The following is a 23,806-nucleotide window of genomic DNA, read 5'->3' on the forward strand; positions in this document are numbered from 1 at the left end:
TGCAACGCAGTTTCACGGATTCTTCAGGAAGAGCTGAAAGCATAAACATCACCCGAGCACATTGAATGAACATTTTCACTCCTATGGAATGTTACACCAGCTAGCACAATCACAGAATCGTACTTCACAAAAGTGATTATTTATATACAACTGCACTTTGACCAAAAAAAAAACACAGAAGAGTTATTTTGAATAACTTAAAGGTGGTTTAGGCTTTAATGCAAACATAATATATATACCAACATTGCACTGTAAAGAACACAGAGACATCATAACTGGCCTTCAAAGAAAATGTCTTCTTTTGATTTTCTTCTTGGTCACAGGGCGTGGCACTTCTCCAGTCCCCGGAAATTCCCATTTGATAATATCCCCATCCCAAGAAGAGCTAACAAGCATTGGGTAAGTAGGGTGCCAGCTGCAGTCTCTTACGGGCAAATTATGGTGCTGGAGTCTCGCGACCTGTGCTCCACTCACCTGAAATGAATTTTTCCGAGTTATTATGGTAGAAGAGCACTTGGTCGAAGAAAGGGCCATAGCACAAGCCTTTCTTCCAAATTGCACAAATCGTGCAAGCAGAGTTCATGCATATTAAAAATAAAGAAAGGGCAGTCCGGTACACAAAGCTCCTGCGTATGCGGGGTAATTAGAATAACAGTTTGCTGGGTAATATGATGCAGATCATCAGGCTTTGCCGATCTAATTTGCTGGCCAATGCAGCATATATGCATTTTCATCAAATGAAATGAAGAAAAAGGAAGTTTCTTGTGCGGCGAAGTTATCCTAATATTATCTGTATGGACTGCATCATCCAACAGTGTGTACAAAATATCTCCCGTGTCCCCTCCAAATGGTATTTTTAGATATATATTTTCATATCATCAACATTCAAGTAAACAGTCCTCCAATCCCCCTTGTCCTGATGGGGCAATAATGATACTGTAATATTTAGGACAATGAAGAGAGAGAGAGAGAGAGAGAGAGAGGCGCGCAAGAAAAATAGTTGAGATTTGATTACATACCAAATCGTAAATGTAAACGCAAGAATCACTAGATCCGGTGTAAATATACTTTTGACCAGTACTGCAAGAAGTAATTCAAGAACTCCACATGTCAGTCATAATCACAAACCAACGTCAGTATCATCTACTAGAACAAAATCTTGGCAGTAGAACCAAAACTATAGATTGGTGGGAAATTAGGAAAGATTGGCATGCATTCATTCTATGTGGCTTGATAGCTAAATATAAGAGTTGATCAGAGTGTTCTCAGTATTAAACTCTTAAACACACTTCTTTGATGTGTTTCAACTATAACCAGACAAACTGCTTCAAATGCACAAAAATGAAAGAGATAACTGCAGTTAGTGCTTACCTAGATGCTGGCGAGAAGTAACAGCGGATGAGAGTACGCAAGACTGAATGACCTCTGTATGTTGCCACTGACTGATCAGATGGGTGTTTCAAATTTTTCGCCTCGAGTGGGTAGTCCATCCATCGGTAATCCCATTCATAACTCCTAGAACCTGAATGGCTGAAAACAAATAGAAACATATGGGTGGTGTCAGAGCAAGATCTTTAAGAAACGGCAATCGATCTGTATAACATTTTAGGTATTTTTGGAAAGCATACATTCACACAGAAGACCTGAATCCATCATAGACTTTGGTCACAACATTTTACATGGTAAAGTGTCTTTTACATGAGCAGGTCCGACTCATTTTTATTTTTTAGGCACTGGTAAGTATGATGAGAACTCAGCCTTCACAATTATGCTGATGCCCAATTAAGAAATAATAATAGAAAATGAAGGGTGTTTTGCTGACAAAAAAAAAATTTACCTACTGTTATGTTAAAAGAACTCGTATACAACCGAAATCATTATACCCTTCCTCAAATAAGCAAGCAGGTTGGCATCAATGAGGCATCTAAATAACCCGCATGAATGAAATCACGCCATTACATTTCACGTGGCGTCTGTAATAAGTCCATTTCTTATTTTAAATAATGTGAAAAAGTATATAATAGATTGTGCACTGGATCACACATACTAAGGTGTATTATCAATCTCTTGCGTCAGCAATGATGATTAATCAACCCATAATATAAAAGGGGTCGAATTAGTGTCTTAACTGCTATGGAAAGGCCGGAAATGAAAAGAGTGTGATTCCTCACCCCACAAATTTTGAACATAATCTAAGAACTTAAAATTTTAAGCATCTCATTTTCTCATGGTCTCTGTAGTGCAAATGCCCCTTCCCCGGACCCCACATACACAAGATCTTTGTGCACCGGGCAGTCCTTTTATGGTTGAGCAGACAAATAAGATTTGAGGTCAGTACAGATGGCCTGAGTCTACTGGAGAAGACAACGACCCAGGAAATTTTGCACAGCAATCTTTCAAGTAATACCAAACTTTAAAACTTATTATCTGCCTGAGGTTTATATGCCTTAAAATAGTTAAATATCAAAAGACATTCTTCACAAGCAGAAGCTGTGAAGAGCTAATCGCATGCAGATCTCAATTGATATATTTGTATGGCTGGTGGTAGAGTTGCTAGCTTCTGTGTGTTTCTGTATGCTGTATTTTCTTTTTCCTATTCTTTTTTAATCGTTTGATGTATGAGGATTGTAGAATATTCCAACTGTCATTCCTCTGTCAGGAAGGATTGTTTCTGTTTGAGCTGGTTTAGCCTCATAAATTTGCCTTCCGCCCTTAAATATATTTTAAAAAAAAAAGAAAAACAAACAAATAAACAAAAACAAAACAAAACAAACAACAAATGGGGCAGAAAGAGAGATCGCTGGTAATGTTCAGAAATAGGAAATTAAATTGAATGAATCATGCATGAGATTTTGACATTCCTTTGTAGTTAGATTCCACAAAGTATAAAAGGGAAGCTAGTAGCCTAGTACACAATGCTCCGACCAACATGGTTTGTGGAAGACTGAGAACTGGGAAGTGATTAGATGCATACAGCCGTATCCAATGTGAAGTTGTCAACAAATGTATCTTCCTCTTGAAATAATGCCCACATTTCTTAAATAATTATTTCCACATGTAATGATGGTTCAAGTACTGAGAGTCAAAATTTTTAAAGCAAATTCTGAAAACATTTCTTGAAGGTACTTTCCCTCAGGATTGTTTATGGCCTTATGCCTATTAATATCATTATATTCATATGAATGCATACATATTGTATTTTCCCCTTTCTCTCCATATGAAATAGCTTCAATCACATGAAAAATTAAAAAAGACCTAAAACAAGTCAAACCAAGGTTATATTTTCAAGGAATTTGATAGATGGATTTAGAGAAAAAAAAAACGTTCCATTTTCAAGAAATAGATAGATTTCAATGGCACTCTGGGAAGGTTGGAAGTCCACATACCAAGTAGCATTTGATGACATTCTTCTGATATCCCAAAGCTTAATGGTCTGATCTTTAGCATTTGAAATGAAATAACGACCATCTCCATGGCTGTCAATGAATGTAATGCCTTCTAGGTGCCCCACCATGATCCCTGCTGGCTTTCCTTTCACCATGAAGCAGCGACGGTCCCACACCTGTACCAAATTATACATTAACTTGTATTCCTTTATATAAACACAGAAAAGTATGACACAACCCTTATTTGGCATTTGGTTCGCGGATTCAATCAACAATCACACGAATCCACATTACTTCCCAGGTATACCCACGTTTGGTTCACATTTTATAATCAGACGTACCCGAGAATGTGTATAGAGCTCTCAACACCGACATTCCTATTCCCATTTTAAAAGGTAGACGTACCAATCCCGAGAATGTGTATAGAGCTCTCAACACCGAAATTCCTATTCCCATTTTAAAAGGTAGGTTTCTAGATTCCAACCTGGAATCACCAAAAAATATAAAGTGACAAAAATGACCCAAGTTATATATTTAAAATCCAAAAATACCCACTTATTTATAACCTATTTCAGTCTTGAGTTAAAGCTTTGTCTCCCTCACCCTCTCCTCCTCATGTAAGGATGTATCTTTAAAATAATGTGAAAATTAGATTTTGCAAGTACAAATAAGAAAATAAACCTGCGCTTAGTATTAACCAACACAACTTGGCACATATGTGTATAGTTGCATATCATTACTATTATTATTTAAAAAATAGTTGCACTATTGAATTAGCTCTGAACTTCATAGTAATTTAAAATCTTATTGTAATTATTGTTTTTTGATATTGTGTTTTTAATGAGTTGGGTAGTTTTAGTTTTTAGTGTTTTATTTTATTGTTTTACCATCATTCTAGGAATCAACTGAACATGGGAATATTACATGGTTAAGAATCTATCAATCTCCAGGGACTACAATTCCTAGGAATCACAATGCCAAAGGGCATCATGATGTTGCAAACCAAACACCACATTAAGATTGACAGGAGGTTAGTGTTATTCAGTTGTTAAACTGAGATTTGAACCGTGAATCAAAATTTCAATTTCAGGAATCGAGAATTGAGAATTGAATCATAATATTTAATACAAATTTCCAAAATCAAATCCAAATAACATGCACATATTGATACACAAACAACAAGAAAAATCACAAAATACATTTAATTTGAGATAATTAAAAAGAAAATCATATTTCATGTGTATGATTTCCCTAAACAATAAAAAAAGGCAATGAATCATGGAAAAATTAATTTAAAAAATGAACTTTATATTTTCTATGAGTAGGAATCAAGAAAAAATAATAAAATCTGAACTTTTAGTGTCTATCAACAATTTTAAAAAACAAAAAAAAAAGCCATATTTCATGCAAACTCTTTCCCCAATTAAAAAGAAAAACAGTTGACATAAAACTGATAATAACTGAACAAACTACTGAAAAAACAACTTTTGAATCTTAAACACACAATGGAACATGAGTACCACCTTAGCCAATGAGTCATGCGTATTCTTCCCTTTCCTCTGAATGGCAGGCCACTATACTCCCCCAAGAGTGCAAAATAGTTTTGCAAAGGCAAGAACTAAAGTTATATTTTCTACTCTTTTTTAGCACAGAATTGATGTATACAAGGGATGGAAGTTAATTGTGTAAAAATAAAAGTGATAAAAAAAATGCTATTTTGGGGGTTTTAAATCAATTGGATCTGTCAGGATATGATAGCTATTAAGATCGATTCATTAGATTCATGGGGTAAATCAATAGATTCAACAATGATTTGGTTGTTTTTTGATTGGCTAGTAAGATTTGAATCAATTTGGTGGGGAATTGATACAAATCATACCAATTGAACCCGATTCGTTAGATTCTAACAACTATGCCTTAAATTAATTGTGCCTATTCTGTTCTACTATTATATACTTATAAAGCATTATATATATAGTAAAACTTAATAGAACTTTTCAAAACATAGATTCTAGAATCACTTGTGTACATTGAGGTTGAGAATTAGGAGAACTGCATCCTAGCCTCCTCGCCAAAGCCTTTGCTATGAGAACTGACGTTTTCTAATGCTGTATGAAGACCTCCGCCCCTAATTCAATTAAATCTTGCAGGCACTCGTTCTTAGGTGGACCAAACCAAACAGTTGTCTGACCTTGGCAACCATTCAAGACAAAATCCCTCAAAATTCCAGTAGCATAGGGTTTCTTCCATTGTTCGCTATGAACTAGAAACCGAAGGTCTGACAAAGTATGAGTTGGGTCCTACTAATTCACAAAAGAGATTATCATATTCTCATAATTCAATTAGATGCATTTCTTTCACAGGCTTTGGGAGAAGGATAGGGCAGTATTATGGAAGTGCGGCAATGTGGCATATTTGCAGTTTTATGGGGATTACTGCTGGAGCGTAATGCATGGATTTTTTCTGGGAAAAAACCAAATTGGGTGCTCGTTTGGAATAAAATTCAGTATTTGGCCTCACTTATGGTGCGTCAGTTTTGGATTTTTCAAAGAGCTTTGTTTTCAGGAGGTACAAAGAGATTAGAGGAACATGCTGGCTTTTTTATCTTTTCTCTTTGTTGTTCTTAGTTGTTTATTTCTGGTTTGTTCCAGATCTTTTTAGGAGAAGTCTCATTCTCTTGCTTGTATATTCTTTTCCTATTAATGAATTTTTCTTTTTGCTATTGAAAAAAAAATTCAATTAGATGAAAAATCTAGAAAGCTCCTTTCCATGGTTGTAGAAAGATTTTTTGCTTGAACCCTTTCACTTTAAGGAATTGGTTGGCTGTATCATAACAAGCAACAAGTACCACAGTGGATAGTACTTCTTAAGTAGGGCTCCCTTGCATGCTGCATCCCGAGGCCTGAGACTCTTTTTTGTTAAGTAGGGCCATCAGCAAATAATTTTGGCCCACGACAACATTAATATCTAAAGGATTTTGATTAGATTTGTTCTGTAGCAGTGACCAACATAGTGACAAAATGACAATGTTGGAAAGGTTGATAGAATGAGAGGATTTAATTAGTTTGCACCCCATGGAAATATCAAGGTCAATTTCTCACCTCACAATCATTTACTACAAAGAAATTAATTTGTCCATTCCACTTCTATGCTTCACTGACACTTTGGATCAGCTGCCTCAGAACCTTAGACAAATTGTTTTTAAATGTTCCCATGTTCATACTTGGGACGTTTAAAAAGCATTTGCTTGTTAGTTTTTATTTTTTGTACAAAGAATCTTAACAATAAACTCATTCAACTCAATTCAATAGAGCCATGTCCACAACTTGTGACAGAAACTTAAACTTTTGTAAGAATAATATAGGGCAATAAACTTACAGATATGAACGCTCAAAATATGGATGAATAACATTCTTAATTTCAATGAAAATGACAATGCAAAAGATACAAGATGTACCTTGCAAAGATTATCATCACTCCCAGAATAAATAAGATGGCCACTTTCATCGGCAAAACATACAGAGTTAACATCAGACTGCAGCAAGAAACAAAAATTATATTCAACAAGCTTGAAATATCAGCATACCAATCAGGGACAAAAATCAAATTAAATAAATGTCTTCGTCCTTCAGTTCAGTAGCATCACATTGGATAAATGTCTTAATCCTTCAGAAAAATACAATTAAATTTTCTTTTTAAGTGATAAGAAGAACCACAAAAATGAAAATTAAAGTTTTCAAATTGCACCTCTGAACAAACTCAAGGACAGCACGAGCAAAATCCTCAATAAGAGTTGCACTTGCTCTCAATAAGAGTTGCGAGTGCAGTTGCAATTCAAAGGAGGCATGTTGAGAAGTGCTTAAATGCATTACAAAATGAACCAGAAAACACAAACACATCAATTTCTACACCAATCGCTGCATCTGAAGAACCCAACCAATTTTTTAATCCATGAAATAGTTATGTTCCTTGGTAATTATTAATCAAGCTAATTTAACAGTAGTTGAATATACAGAAAACACCCTCAGGCAGTGTAGATATGCTCTCAGACATGCGGACAGATTGTGGAATTACATGCAAATAATGGAGTTTTGAGGCAAATTTATATAGTGTTAACATCGATCAATTCACCAAAACCAATTTTGGAAAACAATCAATAACTTTGCACACAGATATAACTTGGCATTTCTTCTTTCATTCATTTTACTAACTCAATATGATACCAGAGGAGCACTGGTATATTGGCAATGAAGTGATTTAATAATAATAATAATAATGATAATAATAATTAATAAATAAATATGTTTCATGCTGCAACTACTTCTAATTCTATTTTACAACAAAAAAATTTTACTGAGGCGAGAATAGGAGTACAAACTCAGAGAGACAAGAACTCCTCAAAACTAAAAGCCAAAGAAAAGAAGAAAAAAAAAATAGAACAAAAAAACCTAGCACAGCTTATTTAAAAAGCAACGACTACAAGATGATTCCGAGCTGACTGCTGAGAAGATTGCAACTTCATAAGTACAAGCCCAACTAAACCCAGCAATCTCAGGTTGGTAGGACTGCAGCCTAAGAGCAAGACGAGTGGTCGGGGCCCAAGCGGAAATGGGTAAATCCAAGCACACTCAGCTTGCTTTAAATAGAATAGTTTGGAAATTATTGGACACTTCTATTCACAATGTTCAAAATACAGTTTAACTTGTAATCTACTTTCCATATTTACCTACTCCTACTGTTAATAAATGGTATCAATCACTAGCAAAGCTTTATGGTAGCATCAACACAATCACATCTCACAAAGATTAGCAACTGAAAAAGCTATATTCCATTTATTTGCAGGTTAATCAGCAATTCATTGTCCTGCCCTCAGAATGAGATACAGTTACCAAAATGACAACACCAGCAAATTGCAAATAATTCCAAATCATGGTACTGTAACCTTAATCCAGTGATCCAAAGTCATAATGCCATAGCATTATAATTTTCTTTTGACCCATTATCTATCCATATTGTTAAATATAATCTCTTTTAAACTTTGAAATGCTTTAACATCCTTTATAAAATATCCAAGGACGCCATTAAACAATTTTCACTCATCTATAAAAGCATATCAGCACATGCCGTACCACAACCACTCCCATTCCAAAAACTATAATACTCCACATTCTAGGTAACATTGAATGAGGTTCTAAAAAGTGCCTATGTTTTCAGTTGCTTTAAAGACTGGTTTATTTTAAGCATTGTCATCCGTGTCTTAGTTTAAAAGTAAACACAACTCGCCAAACAATCCCAATTTCCTATCAAAATTCAGTGTTCAATACAAGGAACATAACCATCTTAGCTGTTTGAACCAAACAAGGAAGTATCTTAGCCACACTTTACAGACAATAATTTGCTATGAAAAGCTTTTTAAGAGCATTAAATTTTTAAATTTATCATAAATATTTACTAGAAGGAGGCCAGATAATATCATACATTATTAACATTTATATCTAGGTCTAGGCACATGTTCCCAAAGATTAATAAAATTTTCCAGTGGTTTTGAATCTATCAACATCACAGGCCTACAAATATTCTTCTAGTCTAAAGAACAGGATTCATTTATGAATGTAATACAAAATATAACATTATATCTCAAAAAATGGAAATCAGCTATCAAGAGCAATAACCTTCAGTCTGTTTCATAGATTTTACGTGTTAATTAACATTACATAGAGACACAACTTAAATGTATAGCAAAAATAATAATGCAAAACAATCAAAAAATAATAATATGAATATTTATCAAAAAGCAATCTCTACCATGTGTGCCAAAATTCTTAGGGAGAGCTTATTTGCTTCAAGATCATAAACATATATCGAGTCATCATTGCTCCCAGCTACAAGTTCTCGTCCATCCGTAGAAAATTTCACAGAGAAGATTCCAAAAGAATACCCCCCATCTTCATCAGAAGTAAAATCCAAACCATCATGAATCTCCTGCAATCAAAGTTGAACTCCAAACATCAACCTTTAGTTTTCAGCCCCATAGACTAAAAGCATAACCCAAGTAAAAAGGGATGAAAAGAAGAAGGGAAAAAAAATAAAAGATTCACCACTAGTAGTGACTGTTCCTACATATCTTATCATTGTGTAAAATATTTGAAAATTACTTTATTCTCGTGTATAATTAGACAACAAATAACAATTTATCCTATATAGTTTAATGATTCCTGCTGCCTAAACATTCCAAGAATTATTACTACAATCAATTACTGAAATTGAATTGACTCAAAAACAGTGAGGCAGGAACAGAATCGAGGCATAAAATGAAATTCATGTTGGAATTGGTTACCACATTGGGGTGCACATGTCACATGAATACAATAATAAAATGAAAAACTAGCTTCATTCTTTTTCCATTGACAACAATTTTTAAAAATATTTAAAATTTGCAGGACTTGTACTGAACTAAGCCAGCATCGCCACCTACAACCAGAACAGTACTTTCCATCTCCTCCCCATCTGCAATCATAAAAATCCCTTCATCTCTGAAAAACCTGCTCTCACCATGCCACCTCAGCCTGCAGCACCATTGGTTCTAGTAATGGAACCCTAAACTCCACCAACCCAAGCTTTGCTTCTGCTTCCAGCAAGGCAGCGATCTCAAGACTGCCAAACCAACCATCACAGTTGCATCCACTTATAGATCTCCCAAAACAAAAAAGGGTGAGATTTAAAGCCTGTAATGCAAACCATACCTACGCAAATCATCACATTTACCTATCAATCGCATTCACGAAATGCCATGGAATACTGAAGATCCTAAATCAAAGATATTTTTTGTTTTTGAGATCCATAGTTGGGACACCATTAATTTGATTTTTACAGATATTCAAGATTTTTTTCAAATCTGCATTTTACTAAGTGCCAATTTCATTGAAATGTGAATTTTACAGATTTTCATTTTTTCCCTCCCTTTTTTTTACAGATCTTCAATTTTACAGAGACTCCTCAACTACAGATCCAAAAAAAAACAAATTGCATTTTTCCAGGAGGCCCCAATTATATATCTAAAAGTAATTGCACCGATTTTCTGCCACCATGAATGCCAGCAACTAGGGGTGGACAGGGAAAACCAAAAAACTGAACCAATCAAAATCTGTAAACCATTTTTTCGTTTCAGTTTCAGTTTGGAGTTTTCAATTTTTTTTGGTTAACAGTTCATTTTTGGTTTAGCCCATTCAATAACCATGATTAAACAAAGTGAACTGAACCGACATATTATAAATTTATAAATATATATTATGGTATATCTTAATAGCTTAAATAGAAATTTTTTTTTTCAATAACAATTTAAAACTTGGGTTGTCTACTTTTATGCTATTCTTTTATAATGGAATTTGTATATGGATTTTGTTTATGTCCAATTCATAGGTGAATGGTTTTAACCTTATGTAGATGTTAATTTGAAGTTTATAAATTCATGACTTCTTATTGATTGTCAAATTAAAATGTTGATTATAATGGAAGAAAAAAATATTAATTTATAGTTACTTTAAAATTTTAAGTTGGATCAAATGGCTTGGCTAACTTAACCATTGGATATCGACCTAAAAACCACTTAAACAAACTTTGGTTAAACATTTGAAACGGTTCGGTTTTGATTTGCATTTTCTTGCGAACTGAAATTCTAGTTCCTTTTTCTGATTAACCAAACCATGCCCAGCCCTACCAGAAACCACAACCTTTTCTTCTTTCATTGAAATGTCCATCACCAACATAAAGATAGATCCTGGCTTATAGATCTCAAAACCACTTCTACCTAAAAGCTTAAGTTGTTAGGTCGTGAGCCAAAAATGTATAGCAGGCTTTAACACTCCCCATATGTGCACCCAACAGTACGTGGAGAGGTAAGCACATCATAAATAACACCAGTGATAAGGAATATAATAATTTTTTAAACATCACATGATAAATGTAGCCAATAAGACTAGAACCCAGGACCTCCTAGTAATCAGCTCTGATACCATGTTAGATGACCACTTTTATCTAAATGCTTAAGCTGTTAGGTTGTGAGCCAACAATGTATATCAAGTTTTAACAACAACAACAGCAACAGCAGCAAAAATAATAATACCATGGTCGGCAGCATCACCAACTACTAGAGATCATACCCCTGTCACATAAATGATCAGAAAAGAGAGGATAAGGATAAGTTTGGAATAAATAAGACATACAAGGTTATTTTGGTTTTTACGAACAATATGCAGGAAGCTAACAGTGATTTCATTGGGGTTGTTAGAAGATCACTATACCTAAAAGCTTAAGCTATTAGGTTGTGCGCCAACAATGTATATTGGCTTTAACACTCCCCGCACATGCAGCCCAACAGCAAATGGTGAGACAAACAACACTCATTAAAGGGAATAAGATATTCTTAATAAACAAACAATAAACACAAGCAACGAAACTAGAACCTAAGACATCCTAGCCTCTAGCTCTAATACCATGTTAGAATTACCACTTTGCCTAAAAGCTCAAGCAGTTAGGTTGTGGGCCAACAATGTATATCAGGCCTTAACACTCCCCCGCAGGTGCAGCCCAATTGCATGTGGAGTTGTAAAGAGGTAAACAAACAATGAATAAAACCCATATTGGGACTGGTAATTTTTTGAATTAAATGAGGGAAAAAGCAACCATGGCTCTAATACCATGTTAGAATGACCACTTTACCTAAAAGCTTAAACTTTATTAGGTTGTGGGCCAACATGTGTAACGGGCCCCAACAGATGTGAGGCAGAATCTCTAAGCCCTTAGAGGGGGGAATAAGCATTCAAACAGAATGTGATTCAAAAACCTGAATGGAATTGGAATCAAGACTAGGATCTGAATTCCATTCTAGCTTTTATACACAAATGAAATGTCAGGTTATATACATCATTCCAAAATTATTTTCAAATTTCCAATTTATTCCAAACAATTATGGAACAAAATTGATCAATTTTTATTTCCAGACACTGGTTTTCATTCTCAAATTGATCTCTAAAATTCAGCAATGTTCCCCATATTTTCTCCACTTCCAAACATATCTTATTTGTCCACACTTTGTCTCCAGACTAAACCAGTAAAAACAATTTTAAAATTTCAAATTTAATGAGAATCTACATTCAGTCAGTGAGGAAAAATGATTTAAACAGTGTAGCTAACATGAGATGCATAGTTAGCAGGGGGAATTTAACCAACATAACAAATTAGTCCATGAAAATTTTGAATTTCATCATGTAACATAACATAGCGCCCTTATAACTAATTACAAATCTACTGGGTATCAAAATTAAAAAAAATATGCGCTTCATACCGTAACATTTGCAAAAGATTCAGTAGTACTAGATCCAACATTAACAATGTGGACAACAGGTGACATGCTGGCATAAACCTGAAATAAAAATATTTCATAGTGAAAATGAGATAAAGAAAAGAAGCTGATTTATATGCTTTAAGCTAACAAAAAAGAGGCCTTTGCATCTATAGAAACATTCGGGGAAAAAAAATAATAAGTTAAGATTCTTCTATTTGCAGTCAACAGCATCTGTCCGTGCAACAAAATAACATTCAGGTAAAAACATCACTGTACTTTTAATTTCTTTTCCGATAGAAAACATGTTAAGTGCCCTAAAACCACACACAACTCCCTCCCTCCTGTACAGGGAGTTGAACCCTGGCCAGCCTCTCCCATCAGGATCCCTATCTCTCTCTGTCTCCAATAAGAGGAATCGAACCCTGGCTGGCCTTACTTATGGGAGATGAACAACTGGGTCACAAGCCCATGCTCAAAATATTGGATATTTCAAGAGCACCAAGCCTTCTGATTGATAGGTATCCTTCTACCAATGGAAAATGGTAAGATGCGAGCTTATGAAAAAGGACATCAATTCTAAACATGAATATTGCACCAAAGAGACCTAATTTCTAAATTCTTTTTCATGCAGTATCTTAATGATCTATTGATTTTATATATTTTTCTAAAACGAAGATCCTCAATTTGGTTAATTTGGCAAAATGTCAGATGTCTTCACTCCCTCCCTCAAGTGTGTGTACATTTATCAATCACAGAAAGCAACAGTTCATAATCTGAAGCTTGCACAAAGTTGCAGCAAATTATAACATCAGTCATTCTAGTACCGTCCTTGTATGTTTTATCCAAACACGACTATCCAATTTGGTTTCATACAAAGCTTTGAGTTTTAAAAAATAAAATAAAACAAAATGTATCGCCATGCCATATCACATATTACATGCAACAATTAAAATGCTCAACACATACACAAAGCATGATAGTTTTTAGTATTCCCCACCCCCCCCCCCCAAAAAAAAAAAAATTGTTAATATATAATTATATATAGTAGCCATAACAGGTTAATAAGTGGTATTTGATAACTCCAAGGTTCATACACGTGTGACCAACACTTTAGAATCATCAAAATCTTAAGCAAGGAGCTCGATAAGCATGTGCACATGCATGGTTTTTCAAAATAATTTATTTAGAAAGTCTGTTTTTCTATTAAATAAATCATTGAACTACCAAATCAGTTTGCATTTTATTTGGATCAACCTCCACAAAAATAAATAATTAATAAAGAAACAAAAAAATTAAATATAAAGATTTTTTTCAGTTTGATTTGAGGTTTTAATGATTATGACGGTAAACGTCATTAAGATAAAAACTAAAAGAGATAAGAAAAAATAAGGATAAAGGACAGTCAAAGAGTAATAAAGTTGGCCAAAAATAATTCAGCTGAATTGAGGCAAAAACTATCTCTTAACTTTTAGGCAGGAACATAGTCGACTTTTCATTTACTGTCTTAAAAACAAAGAATTTTCAGCCAAAAGTTAACATATTTGACATATTATCAAGTCCTTTTGTACATCACCAGTATAAATTTAATTCTCCTCAGAAGTGATCATATGTTACTTATTATATCATTTTTCTTCTTTCACGCTGCAACCGGTAAAATGACACTGCAGAAGTGTCAGGGCAATAAATTCAGAAAATTCTGAGAAGATCATATTAGCACCAAAAGGATCATGCATATGCTGAAGGGAACATTCAGAAAAACCATTACAAACATAAATTTCAGACCATATGAGCATTTCAGTTCAAAAAAACAACCACATGCACACATGCTGCATGCACACACTCACAAGATAGCGTTGATCTGGGGATAAAGAGGTGTCTGTAATTGTCCATTGCAGGCTTTTGGCAAGAATGTTCTTCTGAACTTTCCACCCTCCATCCACATTGTATATTCTAATATGACTTCCCTGTTCCCAAAAAAATAGGGGAAAAAATTAAAATTAAAATTAAAATAACTGCAAATAAGTAATTACTCTCTTCTGTTTCTTTCAACGGAAAATAGTTCCTGGGATTTTTTATGCATTTTTCTTATTTAAACCTTCCTTTATCACCATGGCATTTTACCATGGTTATACACTAAGTTTTGGGATACTGGATAAATCTATTCTTATGTCTTGCTTTATTTATCTTTTTGCGTGATAATTATCACTAGTGATATTTCCTATTTGAAGACTCAAAACAAACGGATTAGCTGAAATAGAAAATAAAGATACCTGAAATCCAGCAACAAAAAGAGAACCATCAGCAGAAAATTGAGAAACATAAGCTCGACTTTTCATGCGGTCCACAACCGAAGGACCACTGACTGGCAAATATCTGCTTAAAATATGACAACAGTCTGCCACTGAGAACCGGCCCCTACCTGAATAATTCCCTTGTCGAGCTGCTAGCATCTTCACTGTGGAAACAGGCAACTCCCGCTTCCCAGGTACAATTTGGGTAAAATGCTCATGGGGTCCTGATTTAAGTTTTGTGAGCTGAGCTACTTCATGGTCAAGATATTTCAACTTCTTATTGTTTCTTGGACTTCTAATAACTTCGTAGGAGTACATTGAACCGTCACAAAGTTCAGAATCTAACTCTAATCTACTCAAGCCATAACCCATTTCATAAATGGCAGCCTCAAAAGATTCAATTTGCATCTTAATTTAAACAGACTGAATGAAACATGCGCTATAGAAGCACTGAATAAAACACTGACTCTTCATATCACCTCTTGTTGTGCCCTAACCATGTCAATCCTGCACGTGGAAGATGTAAGACCAAAATAATGGGAGGGATCTTATAAGAAAAAGGTGCAGATTCTATGCATGAATCTAATCCCACTCTATATTAGTCATAATAATTAGTATAATTTTTCAGTCTTTTTGTTCTCACATTCTGCTCAGCTAAATCCTATCTGGTTCCGAACAAATGCAAATAATATGTACCTGTTACATGCACATACAGTAAACATCTACTTATAGCGGATCAAACCATTTCTAATTTCCAACTTATGCCAATATTTCATTCTATGTAAATGTATTAATCAGAATCAGCACATTTATGGTAAATTAAGTCATTGCTAAATGCTAATCACCAATGCTACTATATGCACCCAAAAAAAAAAATTCTTGATATTTATTACCAAAATCTGCTTATTTTCACCAAATTCAATCATTTATAATTTTCCATAGACTGCACATTTCTAAACCTGAGACGTAATCAAATTATTCCACCAACTGCAAATGAGCGCCACATAATGGCCGAAATTTACAGCGGCTAACTCTAGCCGTCTGTTTGGATGCAAATTTACAGACGAAAAGAAGAAGAAAGAAAATTATGTCTTTCAGCTGAACTACAGTTAATAACCGTATAAGATGCAGTGGAGTAAGCATTTTCCAAAGGCATGAAAAAATCAGAAAGAACGTATCGAATTCTGTGCTTCGTTTATTTTTCTGAATTTTCTCATCAACAATTGGAAGTAAACTGAGGATCAGCAATCAGTCAAAGCGCCAAACTGCCAAAGCAGAAACAAAAAAAACAATACCGAAAGCAGCATATTCAGCCACGATGAACTGTAATCCACTATATCTCATAGCACTTCGTTTACTTAATTTCCTGAATTTTCTCATCAACAAATTGGACGCATACAGTCAAACCGCTAAACTGCCAAAGCAAAAACAAAAAAACAATTCCTAAAAGCAGCAAATTCAACCATGATGAGCTAAATCCACAATCTCTTCATCGATGAATTGAACGCGACCACAAAAACAAAGCATTTGGAAGGCAAAGCAGTGGAAAAAATCTCACCTCTGCTGCGAATTCCGGATCCAGCGGTTGTTGAAAGATCGAGGATCGTTGGTGAGTGGATAAATCTGAGACCATTGGGGTTATTACGTGTTTTTTTGGTTTTTCGCGTTTTGAGAACGAAGTGTAGTCGGGGGACGGTCGGGGTTCAATTTATTGAGTGGCGCTAAACGTCAGCGCTATCGTTCGGGGAGAAGGGGCTGTTTGGAGATCGTGAAAATGTTGAAAATAATGGGCAACTACATACACCAACTAAAGGTTATTTATTTTAATATGAATATGGCATGTGGGTTACTGCTAAAGGCAATGCTTTTAATCTTTTGTCTTTACATGATTTACGTAGATTTTTTTCATTATTGGTAATTCCGGAGTTTACGTATTTGGGACACGTGTCCCAAGTTTTTCTTTTTTCTCCTCTTTTTGAAAAGAAAAAAAATTAAATAAATAAATAAATAGCAAGAATAATTTACAAGGAGTTGTCACTGCATATTGGGAGAAAGGAGAAAGTATAAAGGGAATTTCCCCCTCTTTTGGGTCTGTCTGTGTACCTATTTTCTTAATTATAAACTTATTGAAAATGAATTCTTACATGGAAGGAAGGTCCCTATATAATTTCTCCCACATAAGATGCAGAATGTGTAATCAGAAGATATTATATTAATGGTTGAACTCATTAAAGCGATGCAAGACTCTCATCAATAGGATCCATTCCAAGCAATACAACTTGCTTGTATGGGTTCAAATACTAATGTAACATCTTATAGTTAAAGGGTTCTGAATCATATATATAAGGATTATCTTTTATAAGTCTTTCTTATAAATGACATTGAAGAAAGTCAATACTTTACCAAAAAAGATCATTTTGGTGGCAAGGAGGTTAGGTTTAAACTCAATATTTTAATTCATCATGCTCCTTTTTTTAGGTAAGAAATCTAAGTTTGTACCGTGGCAAGTCCAGAAATTACACTTAAAGGGGCCAAAGTATACAAATAAACAATTTAGATATAATGTTTACTGTGTTTGTAATTAGGAAAAAAGACACCGACCTTCCCTAAATTTTGATATAAACTTAACAAAGCAAATCGGGTCGAATAGTCCGTGACAGATTAGGCTAAATTGTCTTGTGAGAAAATTATAATTAATATTTGACTCAATTAAGTGGGTGGATTTATCGTGGTTCGGACCAGATAATGCACGGCGAATGACGAATAATCTGTCATTCTCATCCCTAAAATAATTTTCCCGCCATTCAATCAACTATTTCTTTCACTTAATAACTAAAATTATTTTTAAAATTATAATTTGGTAAATTGTTATATTTTAATAACCAATCACAAAAAATATAATTTTTTTATTTTTCATATCATGAATTTAGGGTTTTTGTTTAAATTACGAGAATTGAGTATTTGGGCTTGAGTTTGAATATGAACATGGAGCATATCTAGAGACTCGTATAGTAGTGCAAGAGTTGGGAGTGTGAGACTAAGTTTTGGCTAATTAAGCTCATACTGATTAGACTGATGTCTAATAAGCATAGACATATAGGATTATTTATGAATTTAGACATTAATTATTAACGAATAAGCAAATATCTACCGGATAAAATTTAAAATCTACCAACCAACTCCTTTGTAGGCGAATAAAAAAATAACCATTTTCAACACATTTAATATGCGGATTGGTTACGAGTTGGTTTAAACGAGTCGAATTTGATTTAGATTAATAGATTTTTGCTTATTTTGTCATGTCTAGCTTGGTAGAAAGACAGAAATCCCTCCTGAGATTTCAAAAATCCTACGGATATCTCTTAGGATTTCAATAATCCCTTAAACCTCCATTGACATTTGATTTTTGGGACATTTACACTCCGCAAAGAATTTATTTTTTTACAAAATACAAAAGGAAAGTTTGTGTGTTTTAACAAACGTCATGGGAGGTTTGTGGAATTTTTAAAATTTTAAAGGAGCTTTTTCTAGTTTTTGAAATATTAGGGGAAATCAATATGTTTTTTCCAAAGCTTAAGAGAGATCATTTTTTTACCCATTATAATTATTATTTCTTTCACTAACTTGCAGCTAAATTATCTATTATATTGACATAAAAGAATTACAAAAAAAAATTAACAATTAGAATCATAAGCAAGTACATCTCATCAAAAATTATAAGTAAACTCACAAATCAAAAAAAAAAAAAAAACTCTAATATTAATCTTTGGTTTTTAAAATTTTAATAATATTTAAAAAAGTTCATTCTTAATTAATAGGCTAATAGTATTTAATAAATAATATGTAGAGAAAATACAAAAAAAAACATTTTAAATGGTAGTTTGACATAATAAAAACCAACAAGTATACATTTACCCAATTACTCTATATTTGGTAGCATGGATTTCAAAGTTTAAATTTATATTTAGATTTGTGTGGATTTAGAAAAATATAATACAATATTATATTGAATTTATCCTAAATCTATATACAAATTTAAGTTCAAGTCTCGAAATTCATTTTCCTAAACACTAGCTCGAGGTTCTAATGCTAAGATTATGATTCACCTTTTCACGCAATTATATGAAAAAAATACTAAATAATTAATCTACCACAAATTCACAATATAATATTGTTATACTACACAAGTTCACAAAATAGATAGAAAACATGAATAAATAGTGTACAATATAAAAGTATAAATAAATGAACCTAATAACGCGTAAACCATAACCCTCACTAAAAACCAACATGCTACAAACATAAAGCCATTGTCGAGACAAGGGGGGCAGGGACAATGGGAGTCAACTTCATAGACCAAGGGGTTAAAAGTTAAATTATTGGTAGCTTAGAGATGGTTGCCCACTCTAGCCACCCAATATCCGCCATTGAGCATGTGGTCCTTTTTCGAAGATTATCCTAGTAAATTTAAGTGATATATCCATATTGTTGCTCATTATTGAGAGCATCTTGTGAGTAAGATTCTAAAAGCAATTTTCCTTAACTTGCTTCATAAGATGAAATAAGGCGTCACTTGCTTCATAAGGCCCTTACTCTAGCTCAATCTCATGTAAGTAGTGTATCCAATATGCATGAAGAAACAAAAAACACATCTACCTAGTGCATCCCTTAATATTATTCTATCTCGAGCTTTAACAATGCAAAGATTTCCTAGAGAGCTCCTATTTGCATTCAACTTCCCACCTCCCACCTGCCCCACCCTACCCTTACACGAAGGTTGCAATTGCACATAGCCAAGAACTTGAATACATTATCAATTGAGAAATAATTTTAATCTAACAATTTAAATGCACGTCTTCACCTACTATTACCTTTTTATTTTGAAAGTGTTGCGACATCTAGGCTGCAAGGTAGCATCTGATTGCTTTGACTCAAGGAATGGGAGTCCCAAATATATATATATGGGCTTTTATCCTTTTTTTAGGTTCCTTAGGATTTTTATTGGTTGGAACTGTCAATTAACTAGGTAGGAATTTGATACCTTTATTTCCATATCAACAAATAATTTTTTTTTCACAAGGGATCATGATGTCTTTCTATGGGATCGCGGGTCTCTTTATTAGCTCCTATTTGTGGTGCACAATTTCGTGGAATATAGGTAGTGGTTATGATTGATTCGATAGAAAAGAAGGAATAGTGTGTATTTTTCGTTGGGGATTTCCTAGAAAAAATCGTCGTATGGGTTAGTCATCTAATTAGTACATTAATTGTATACTATTAAAAATTTAGACTTTGGTAACGTATAAATAGTAACATAAGCCTAGACATTACTAAAAGTAACATGTTTTGGTAACGTCTGTGACGACCCGAAGAATAATGGTATTTAAATAATAAGAGAAAGGAAAATTGAAACAGTAACAGAAGGAAGCAACCGACTTCGTCGACAACGTTGCACTTTGGGGTGTAATCCAAGAAACTTTTCCAGGCCTCGTCGACGAGAAGATACTGAGAGAGGATCTTTGGGAAGTCTGAAATTCGTCGACAAAGGTGCAGGTTTGTCAACGAACTTTCTACAGAACTCATCGACGAGGTGACGTGGCTCGTCGACGAATCCCGCAGTATAAATAGCCTGAACTTCATTTTAAAGCTTAATTTTCGGCGTAGAACTCTCTATCTCTTCTCCCTTCAGTCCCCTCCCTTCTTTTTTGATTTCGGGCTGGATTTATGCCGGTTCGAGGATCTGAAGCCACCACAACGTTTCTCGAGAAGTTCTCTACATATCTGCCAGAGCAGATCGTCAGTGGAACTCCGTTGAAATTCATCCCTAAGTTGAGGTAAGGTTTTTTATACCGAATTTAGTCTTACTGTAGTTATAGGAAATAATATTCACATGAAAATACCAAAATTTAGTTCTGCGAGTTATTATTTTCAGGGAGTTGAACGATTAACCCTGCAAGTGTAGGACCGAAAATTTTGGGGGGTTTCTTTCAGTGTCAAGTAAGGGAATAAATTAAAGCAGTTATTTTCCATACGTATTATTATTTATCAGTAAATTAATTTTTAGGAAAGCATGTATTATATTTGATTATTATTGAGAAAATGCATATTTGGGAAAGTACTGCTGTTATACAGGGAATGTAATTTTAGAATGAAATGTACGAATTTACTCAGTTATGTGTGGCATGAATATTATTTTCATAAAAAGTATTGTGTAATGGCAATTTTACAAGTAAAGCATGTTTTCAGGAATATGAATAATACAGTACAAAATGATGTTGAAAATACACGATAATTGATTTATTGTTCAAAATGATATGTATGAGATATTCGGCGCAAGGCCGTGATTAATAGCCGGCGCGAGGCCGTATTTATGAAATTATAGAAATGTTATCAATCCATTTATGTTAAATGCTATATTATCATATATTATATGTTATCAGACCCCGGATGGTTGATTATATATTTATATATCCTTATATGTCAAAATAATACTTAACAAGTTCATAAAATAAGTATAACGACCCAAAAATTACACTATTTTTTTATCTATAGATAAATTACTCTGATACCCTTACTATAGCATCTCAGACCTCAGATGGGCACTGAGGTATTCTTGTACATAATAAACACACCTATGCAGCGAAAAACATAAAGTCATATATCCATATATATAAATAAAATACTAGAATTCAGTGTTTCTAAACCATATATACATCCTTACACTTCCCACCAGTACCATCTACTCAAAACATAAACTTTAAAATACGCTTACCCTATCGACAGGGCAAATAAAAAGGTCACTCTATCTGTGAGTCTGATCTACTCGTCTAACTAGATCACCTAAAAAATGTTAATGGGGTGAGCCGACGCTCAGTAAATGGAAATATGCTATTATTAGTGTGTGGCAATCGAATTGCATAAATGCTATAACAATATTTGAAACTATATAAGTAGGTAAATCAGTATAAAGTATAGCTTACATTCATCGTAGTTTAAAATATAACCATATCATCTGAGTTTTCTACTTGTCATACTTCTAATATCATACTATATTCATTGAACATTGTAAATCTGTATACATATACATAACTGAGATTTTTCCCTAGAAAGCAGTATGTCATGATTTGACCCCTCATGACAGGGTTGTGCGGCCCATTGGCTAGAATTAACTCTAGTTGGCCTACCAGGTAAGTCACTGTACTCTATCCTTCCTCAGTCCTGCCAAACTACATCCTTTTGTAAGCACGGAACTATAAAAACTACCTCGTCAAACCGGGCTCCCTCAACCCAGAGTTCTAGGGAGACTGCAAGCTCTCTGAGCGCGGTTGACGAAATCCACATACTATCTGAGATATGTGGTTGCACTCTGATCTACGAATAGCAACGGTACCTTACTCTACTGTCTGAAATTTCCTCAGGGATCTAATACCGTGTAATGCTAATATATATATATATTTATTTATTTATTTATCTTGTTGTTTTAATATGATTTCAAAATAACGATAACACTATAAATCTGAACTAAAATATCTGAAATATCTGTAATATTTGTCTCGAATTTCTAACTGAATAGTCTGTAATGTCTGAATGTTATGGTTTTAGAAATCATGACATTCTGAAAAATACTAAAATTCTTTCTTTCTGCTAATATACTATATAACTGGATATTTGTAAAATTGCATAATCAACATACTAAACTATAATAAACTCATGCCACACAATTGAGTAATTAAAATCTCATGCTCAATTTTTGTAATTCCACTGTAATAATAATAATCATAATATTCTGGAAAAACTGATCAATATGCTTATATATATATAAACATAATCTTCTATTATATATTCTAAAATCCCTAGCATAACATATTTCATTTACCTAATTATGTAAAAGCCCCTACTATATTTGGTCCTACACCCGCTGGGTTCCCCGCTCAACACCTTGAAAACAACATTTCCTAGAACAAAATTAAGGTGTTCTTTAACTTCTACATTTTTTATAACTATGGGAAAGACAAATACTAAATAAAAACCTTATCCTGAATTTGGGATGGAGTTCAAGTCAGCCCCACCAACGATCCACTCCGGCAAACTTGAAGAGAACTTTCCCAGGAGTGTCGTGGTAGCCTCGCATCATTGAACCTGCGAGAAACGGAGCCGGAATCGAAGAGAGAAGGGGAAAGGGTCGTCTAGAGAGAAAAAATGAGGTTTCCTACATTTTTTTCCACGAAAAATCCAGTTTTTAACTTACTTATAGACTCGGATTCGTCGACGAGACACATCATCTCGTCGATGAGTCCATAAAGGAAGTCCGTCGACGAACATAAACCCCTCGTCGACGAATTTCAAACTGCCAAAACCCCCTTTTCAGTATCTTCTCGTCGACGAGACACATGTCTATGTCGACGAGCTCCAGTAGAGTACTCGTCGATGAAGTTGTACATTCGTCGACGAAACCCCCTTTAAGTCCCTTTTAAATTTTCCTTCCCTCTTCTTTTATTATTTAATTCCAATAATTTTCTAGGTTATTACATTCTCCCCTCCTTATAAAATTTTGTCCTCAAAATTTTATATCTGTGTTAAACACCATCCATTAAGAAAAATAGGCTCCTCGAAATTTAATATCTATGTTGAACACCATCCATTAAAAAAAATAGGCTACTTATTTTATTAATTACCCTCACTTATGGAGGAGGAATACCGTGGTTACGTCTAGGGTTCTGGAAGATTACAATTATAAAAGAAAGAAAATTCTCCCAAAACCAAAACACTACCTATCCTATAATCTA

At 34.1% G+C, this 23,806-nt stretch overlaps 1 protein-coding gene across 4 annotated transcripts; it reads right to left on the bottom strand.

Moving 5' to 3' along the window:
- Nucleotides 1-61: 61 nt before the first annotated feature.
- LOC131154921 (LEC14B protein) lies at nt 62-16,836 on the bottom strand. 4 transcript variants are annotated; one of them, XM_058107756.1, is made up of 11 exons: nt 16,579-16,789; nt 16,316-16,434; nt 15,000-15,527; nt 14,574-14,693; nt 12,730-12,807; nt 9,192-9,368; nt 6,844-6,921; nt 3,387-3,562; nt 1,372-1,530; nt 1,020-1,080; nt 62-474 (listed from the first exon to the last, which is right to left on the bottom strand). In XM_058107756.1, the coding sequence occupies exons 3-11, from the start codon at nt 15,426-15,428 to the stop codon at nt 283-285; spliced, it is 1,470 nt and encodes a 489-aa protein (XP_057963739.1). In that variant the 5' UTR covers nt 15,429-15,527; nt 16,316-16,434; nt 16,579-16,789; the 3' UTR covers nt 62-282. The 4 variants fall into 4 exon arrangements, with proteins under 4 accessions (XP_057963739.1, XP_057963740.1, XP_057963741.1 ...); XM_058107757.1 differs by lacking the exon at nt 16,316-16,434 and having other exon boundaries at nt 16,579-16,836; XM_058107758.1 differs by lacking the exon at nt 16,316-16,434 and having other exon boundaries at nt 15,000-16,285; nt 16,579-16,799.
- Between the last annotated feature and the right edge of the window lie 6,970 nt (nt 16,837-23,806).

The sequence above is a fragment of the Malania oleifera genome, chromosome 5 (assembly GCF_029873635.1).
Source record: "Malania oleifera isolate guangnan ecotype guangnan chromosome 5, ASM2987363v1, whole genome shotgun sequence".
In the NCBI taxonomy this organism is placed as follows: Eukaryota; Viridiplantae; Streptophyta; class Magnoliopsida; order Santalales; family Ximeniaceae; genus Malania; species Malania oleifera.